This window comes from Cyprinodon variegatus, unplaced genomic scaffold (genome assembly GCF_000732505.1).
Source record: "Cyprinodon variegatus isolate N-32 unplaced genomic scaffold, C_variegatus-1.0 Scaffold2323, whole genome shotgun sequence".
Classification (NCBI taxonomy): Eukaryota; Metazoa; Chordata; class Actinopteri; order Cyprinodontiformes; family Cyprinodontidae; genus Cyprinodon; species Cyprinodon variegatus.
In genome coordinates, this window is record NW_015152776.1 from 25,588 (window position 1) to 33,414 (window position 7,827).

A 7,827-nucleotide genomic window follows, 5' to 3' on the forward strand; every position below is an offset into this window, starting at 1 on the left:
GTCAGTCAAGGCCGCTCTGTTTCACCTTCCTCCAGTTAGGGGTCATTCCTTGCCCAATTCTTTTCAACAGCTGCATGCGTCCCCTTGCTGAAGTCATCAGAAAACATTGACTCTCTCTAGACTGTTATGCTAATGATACCTGACAAAACTATCCAGATGCTGCAATATATATCAAAAACATCGCTGCCAGGTCACATCACCCTAATCTTTCAATCACTGCACTGGCTTACCATCTCATCCCAGGTCAACAAAAACAATTCTACTACTCACCCATAAATGCACCAAATGACATGCACCTGAACACTTTCAATAACTCATTACCCTACAGGTCACCAACCACACCCTCATATCAACAAATACCCTGCTCATCCAAGAGTCCATCACCAGGCTCTCCATCAGGAGAGCCTTTTACTAGACAACACTATCTGGAACAGCCTCCCTATCAAGCTGAGGGCCACTCAGAGCCTTGACTCTTTAAAAACAGGGCTGGAAATTTCTTATTCACTAAGGCTTATAAATGTTAATATATTATTGTTTATCTTTCTGTCTGTCCATCTGTCCGAGAATATGCTCTAGCTGTCACTTATTTTAGCTTTGAGATCTTACTTATGAAAAATGCATTAGAAATTAAATGTATTATATATCATTATTATACTTTTTTGTTGCCATACAAGCTGCAATGCTCAGCTTGTGAAAGTAAATATGTTGGGGCTCTACTTGGCACTCAAACAACAATTCTGAAGGCCACACTAAAAAGCAAACGCCATAAAACTGCAGTCGTTTTTGACAGTTGCTTGTTTGCTTGCACAGGTGAGCCAACAGGACCTTTATGTTGTGGGATGTCAGGTCAACAGGTCTCTAGTCATTGAAGCTCAGCTTTCTTTGGTACCGGAACAAGGCAGTAGGTCTTACATATCACTGACAACTATCATCTAGGTCACCCTTAGGTTAAAGACTTACTGTAGAATCCCACAGAGCCGCTCTGCACAAGCTTTTAGGACTCTGGGGCTGATACCATCTGGACTGGTTCAGTCTCTGCAGCTGTGTCTCTACCTGACTTCTGGAGACAGACAGGTAGAAGAGGGAGGCAAAGGAAGCAGCAGCGTCTTCTGATTTGGCTGATAATGAACACATAGACGATTAAGGGTCCCTGGAGGATTTGTTGGCATTTGATGCATGACAGGTGGGTGAGGTGTCTGTTTGGCAGTGGGTATGAGAAAAGGATGCAGAGGTTGTTCCTGCATGGGATCTATTGAGGAATGTGTTTTGTTACCCAGCTCTGACCATAAAACCATTTAACTAACCCTCCTTTTACTTACAGCTTGTGGTCTTGTTCATCTGTGACCGCACATGTCTGCTTGCTCTCCCCAGCTTCCTCTTGTATGTCCCCTTTCTGTCTCATCTTTAAGTTGCTTCTGTATACTTTATAATTCCTTGTCTGCCACTGAAGGCTCCTAATGGTGATACAGGATTTGTTACTGGGGAAGCATCTCAGTGTTCTAGTGGGGATGGTGTTATTTAAACAAAAGTTTTTCTCAATAAACTGTTTCAGAGGCGTGATCATAGCAATCTGCAGCGGCAGCGCTGTGTCTGTTTCCCTGCCAGCTCCCAGATCAGCTTCTCGGATTGGCTGATGAGGAGCGTCGAGCGTAATTTTGTCAAACACACACTGTCATGACATTGGCATGCTCTCTGTGTGGCTGTATACTTCATTCCACTATATACCCTAAAAAAAGGCTATATCTCTATGTGACCATTTACTCGTGGTTTCTCTTTGCAGACAACCTTGAATAAAGACCAGATTGTAAGAAAACACAAAATTGTTTTCTGAGTTGCCAAGAGGAGCTCTTGTTTTTGAAATGTAGGAGTCACATAAAGCAAGTCCAAAGTTATTTTTTTTCTCGTAGAGTAGCTTATAAACCATTGAAATGTAGGAAGTACAGCATAGAGTAAGACATGATTAAAAATATGAGTTTTTTCCACAAATCCATGAGGCTGTTGCATCTGTAGCTTGGTAACAACTGAGCTGGTTACATTCAAAGCAGTGTTGATAGCAGCTAAGAGTAAAGTGTGCTAAAATAACACTAGTGAACTCCTAATAAATAATGCTGGGTAAATAATCACTAACAGTTCAATATATAGACTGCAGGGATGAAACTACACGACATGACAGGCAGTGCTAATCAACCTCCTTTGCTTTTGCCACTCTTCTCTAAATCTCTGTCAGTTAGCATAGTCAGAAACCCCGGCAGAGAGAGTTGGAGCGATAATTCTTCTGCCATTTGTCATGGAAACACATTAAACTGCATTCCCCAAAATTATGTCTAGGTCTTGGCTCAGAGTCCATCCAACTTTTTCCCCAATAATGTCATGTCACACATTTAAACTAATTCCTCCTTCCTCAGTTTCTTCTTACCAGTGCTCTGCAGCCTCAGCACCCTCTTTTCAACAAATTTAGGGATGTAGTTAAATTATTGTTTTATTGTAGCTTTTTAAATCTTGATCAGCTGCTCCACATTGTAAAAAATAAACAGGTTGCTATGGTTATGCATCATAAAAATGTCCCAAAATACATGATATCAGGTAAAATCCATCCATCTGCACAAGATCCAACTTTACACAATAACTTGGTCTCAGTTAAAATTTCTTGAATGTACTTTTTTTTTTTTAGATAACATTTGATTCAACAGAGTAACATTGTTTTAGAAAAAAAATAATAAAATAATTAAGAATTCAAGGCAACTCACCCGTTTTTCCTGTGGGAAAAAAAAATAAATCTATAATTTTTATGAAGAATGAACCCATTTCTTTTCATTACCATTTCATTTCATGGTCTTCACAAGGACCATGGAGAACTCAGTTTACTACCATGAAATAAATTACAAAACAAAGGAGAGGTAAAGAAGACAAATCACAATTTTAAGCAAAAATAAAAATATTGCTTTTGGTTTTTGTGTGAGGAAATTTGATCTATTCTTCTATCTAAATTAAATTTAGGGTCATATAAATGAGGATCTGTTCCAAATTAGTTTAAGCATATCTTAAACTGAAATAAATCCACTTATAATCTGTATTCACTTCATTCATCCTCTTTCATATCCTAGCATCATGTATCTTTATTTAACAGATCCAGGAGAGACAAAGAGAGCGATGTTGGGGAATGAGATGGATGAGATGAATCAAAATGATGCCACACAGGTGCCCTCATGGAGCAGAACCAGTTCATGGATGGCTGCAGGGACCATCCAGATGGCGCATATTTCAAATTAAAGTTGAACCGTACTATCAAAAATTGTCATTCATAAGAAAGATGGCTTTATTCCAGCATTTCTACACAATAGAATAGGCAGGTGACTGCAAACAGATTGCTCATTCTGGTGTGCGAAGGCAGTTCAGATTTGTGAATGTTTTCCATTTACTGATGCTGAGTTTGATCTGTTTTTAATTAAATGTTCTTATTTTTTTAGATTTTTATGCAGATGATGTATGTTTGCAGGAGTTCCATTGGCTTTTTAAACAAGAAATGTTAAACACCTAAAGGAGAGGCTCAAAGCTACGAGGATCTCCTGACCTGGTCCTTTGCCTGATAAGCCTGTTCATAATCCTTTCATGCTGGCAACAATTTTCTCAGTCAGGATGATGCTTGTTGGCATTCAGTCTGCTTACTGGTTATTTAGTGCATGTTTTTCCCCACAATAAATTGCCCGTCTGCCTGGCTGGCATTAGCCCAACTCACACAGCCTGCATGTCAGATGAACCCTTCTCCGTAGTGAAGAGAATTTCATCTCCTCTCCTGGATCCGGATAATTTTGCTCATTTCACTAACTGAGCCTGCAAAGGCCTTTACTGTGTTCCATTAGTGCCATGAAGCCAGTGTTTCCAAGTTTTAGTCAGTGGTGGATATGAATGTCTGTCATATGCCTCACTGCCCAGGGCGTCACTCCACCAATGGCAAAAGAAAGTTGTTATTTACACTAAATACGTATTTTACATCTATAGTCAATGTGGACAGAGCTGTTTCAGTAAAATATAAGAGATCCCTTTAATCTCCAAATTTGAGGACAAGTTTCCTGTGTATTTAAGATGTGTACCTGCTTAAATATCTAAATGTTGGAATTATCTTTTAAAATGGATATCTGTAATTGATCCACTGATTTAAATCATGAGTGCTAAAGCAGATTTTTTTTTATTATTTATTATTGCTTGGAGAAAAAAAAATAATAATTTAGTTTTTGGAGGGGGTTACTTAGTGGCCCTGTTTATGTAAGAACTGCCACTGGTTAAAAGTCAGAAAAAAAATCTGGAATGGCTGGTTAGATTTCATATTTTAACTTTGGAGTTCCTTGTATCTTGCCAACCTTTACCTCAAAATCCAATAAGGCTGCCACAAGTAATAAGGGGACGGTGTGGTTATCTGCAGTTTTTATGTTTTGTGAGAAAATTATAATTTTTTTGATTGTCTACAGATCTCTTTGTGTAATTCTCATTCTCAACCCCTGGACAAAGGACATTATTTTGAGGACCAGAAAGTTCACATTTTGTACAAAGAAGACAGGTGGTTTGAAAGGGGTGTGAAGGAAGCCATTTGTGTTAAGAGGGGAAAAAACAACCTTAAACAGAGGGAGTGTTTTCAGCTCTTAAAAATCTACAATGCTGCGATAAAGTTGATTCCTTCTTACTATCATAACTCTGATGGCCATGCAGGGGAAAAGGACAACTCGCCTGGTCAGCCAGGCTGAAATTGACCCTAATGACTAATATCTTTCCGAGGCATAGACCAGTATCGAGTATTGCAGGCTAACAAAGACCTCAACGACTTCCCATTCCTAAGGGACGGACCTCTTGATCCGGGTTCATGTAGCATGTTTTCTAAACCCAAACAAGGCTTTGTTGGGCTACTTTTTAAAGCTTGGGACTGAACGCTAATTCTGACATTTCAATTGAATTGAAAAAGTTTCCTGGATGGGAAGCAAAATGTCTTCAAACTTGGAAAACAAAGTCCAGTGGATTATTTATTTTTTTTTCTCCCATTTTTTAGGACTGGGTAACTTAAGTATTTCTGTAGAATTTGAAAGTATTAAAAATCAATACTATTACCTGGAATTGCAAATTGTAGTTTGCCTATTTAACATGAAATGTCCTATAATAGCAGAACTTATACTTTTTGCACAAACATAAAGTGGCTAATAAGTTGTTCTGTCTTTTCTCTCTGAAGTTGGATTTTTCCTTGATTCACATTTATGCTACGTTCAGACTGCAAGCAGCAGAGGCAGCAGCTAGTTTACATGCAGGAGCCTCACAGGCTTTTGAGCATCTGACATGCATTACACGCTTCAGAAGCAACAGCTGCTAGAGTTGGAAAAATTTTACTTTTGCTGCGCGACACGCCAACCAACCAATCCGAGAAGCTGATCTGGGAGCTGGCATGGAGACAGACACAGCGCTGCTGATGCGCATTGCTATGATCACTCCTTTTTATTAAAGCCTAAATTAACTTAAAATGTCAAAACCTTCCCACAAAATATTGTCAAGAACAGGGTGAGGCTGCTTGAGGACCCAAATGCAGAGATGAGTGAAGCAGAGATGAGTTCTTGTTGATTAAATAGAAAACTGATGCCCACATCCAAAAATGCAAAATACAAAGAACCAAAAAACCAGAAAACCTCAGGGAAAACTTTTGTGGGGAGCCAGGCGAGGAAGCAAGGAACCAGCACTATGACTGCAGAGGTGTTGTACATAAGAGGAATGGAACAAAGAATGAGCTGAATATGGAGCAGGTGTGAGTGGAGCTAACTAGAAGAAAGCCAAGGGGAAAGGAAAAACGCACAAGGGAGCAACAGAGAGAAACTAAAGACTGCTTGAATATAATTGAGATTAAACCAAAATCACAAAACAGAAAAACTAAAAACTCAGAGTCCCAAAAGGGGAGGACCATAACAAATATGTTTGCTTTTATTATTCTGGTGCCTGCAGATTTGATTAGGTACTTGAAAAAGGCCTTCCAGCCACCATGCAAAGTAGCGGAAAACCGTGAAGAGGCGACCGGGCCAGAGGCTGCTGTTGAACGGGATTTCCAGGGACAGAGCTCGTTAAGTGTACGGAGGTCTGAGTGGCTCTGACAGTGAAATAATATATGAAGGCAGGATCCTAATCTTTATGAACTGACTGCACAGATGAAGATTTCAGGTGGACTTTCTCACTTAAAAATATATTAAAACTACTTTTTACCCACTTATAAGGGCAAATATAGCTGCCATTGTTTCAGGTAAAGAAAGGATAGGGTAGCTCTGCCGCTAACTGATGCTTCAACTAAGATGCATCAGAACTAAACTAGTACAAGCACCAAAAATGAAGCAGCAGGCGCATTTTTGCTGCTTCTGCTGCGTGCAGTCTGAACATAGCATTAGACAAAGCAACTGCATCTACTCAGCAATTAAAACGACATGGGTACAACATGGCAAGGGTCAAAAAGGTAACAAGTAGATACAAAATGGTGAAAGGGAGAGGGAAATTTCAAGATTTGGTGTCTATTTTAAACTATACATTGTCATCATGGTTCGTGAACGACATTGTTTTAAATGCACTAAGTGCATGCAATTAGGACATGCTGAAATCTGATAAATATAGGATGATGGATAGATAGATTCATCCTCATAATTTCTGAAAAGCTAAACTAAATTGAATATTTGTTTGTAATATTGTGCATAGTGTAATTTTTTAGTTCATTCACAAAATACATCAGATGTAGCGATGCTGTGGTGGCTGCCTGATTGATTTATAAAAATGATCCAAAAATGTGTAATTCTTTTGCTTTCGTTTAATTGTAGGTAGGCCTGGATAAAATATCACCAACTAGATAAAAAGAAGAAGAAAAAGTTAGGCGTGGGAGTCAGATCCCATCTCATTTGAACCGGCAGAGAGGGCCTGCTCGTTTTCGAGCGACACATCCATGCCGCAGCTCCCCTCATGACCAGCAGGTGGAGCTGCAGCAGCGCTGCTGTTCCGTGAGGAGCCGCTGTTCTCCGCTTCGTCCATGATCCTGACGTATTTCCTGGGGCTTGTGCCGACCACTCAGCGGTACACCGGAGGGGTATCATGACTGTTTATAATCAGCAGTTGTCTTTTACGCGTTCTTCAGTCGTTTCGCCGTGTCGTCGTCGGATTTAACACCGCCACGTGAGACAATAAGCCACAGGATCGAGCAGGATGTAAAGGAAGCTGGTAAGTTTAGCCCTCGGTAAGTTTACCGTCTGCTTTAGCTTGTTGTATCTGACTTGTTCTGGTCGGGCTGCCGACTTTAACCGAACCAGCCGCTCCCGTACCACCGAAAGCTTGACACGTTGGACCAGGGAAGGATTATCGACTGCGCTGTCAGCTGGTTTTCCTCTCCCAAAGCGGAGAAAACACACAGAAAACCCGAGTCTGCGTCGACAGCGCCGTGTCCCGGTTTCTGTGGTTCTTTCCTGCGGAGATCGAAAATAAACTCCATATCGGCTCTTATATCGGCTTCTCTCCTCCCCCCCCATAAAAAACGCGAAACGATCGTTAGAAGTTGATAAGAAAAAAAGGGGGAGGCACCTGTGAGAGAAGCAGTGTGGCGTCAAGTTTGCGTTAATCACACAGCGCTGGATTCTCAGACATATTTGTCATCATCATCATCATCGGATCAGCTCCAGCCAAAGATCCCACACTTACTGCGTGTTTTCATCGTGGACTGAACTCGGTGAGTCGAACCCACGGAGGACTTACAACTTGATAAACATTGATATTTGAAGTTTGGCTGAAGCTCTTAGGAGAGTCTTTTTCTGCTCGTTTCGGTCCACGATT

General features: G+C 40.5%; 1 protein-coding gene across 1 annotated transcript in view; it reads left to right on the top strand.

Annotated features, from left to right (window-relative positions):
- Positions 1-7,221, top strand: part of LOC107080785 (stereocilin-like) — a gene marked incomplete at its 3' end in the record, with an annotated part of 31,720 nt that extends 24,499 nt beyond the window's left edge. Inside the window, 2 exon segments of the mRNA XM_015368989.1 lie at positions 6,978-7,077; positions 7,139-7,221. Coding sequence (XP_015224475.1) covers positions 6,978-7,077; positions 7,139-7,221 — 183 coding nt within the window.
- Between the last annotated feature and the right edge of the window lie 606 nt (positions 7,222-7,827).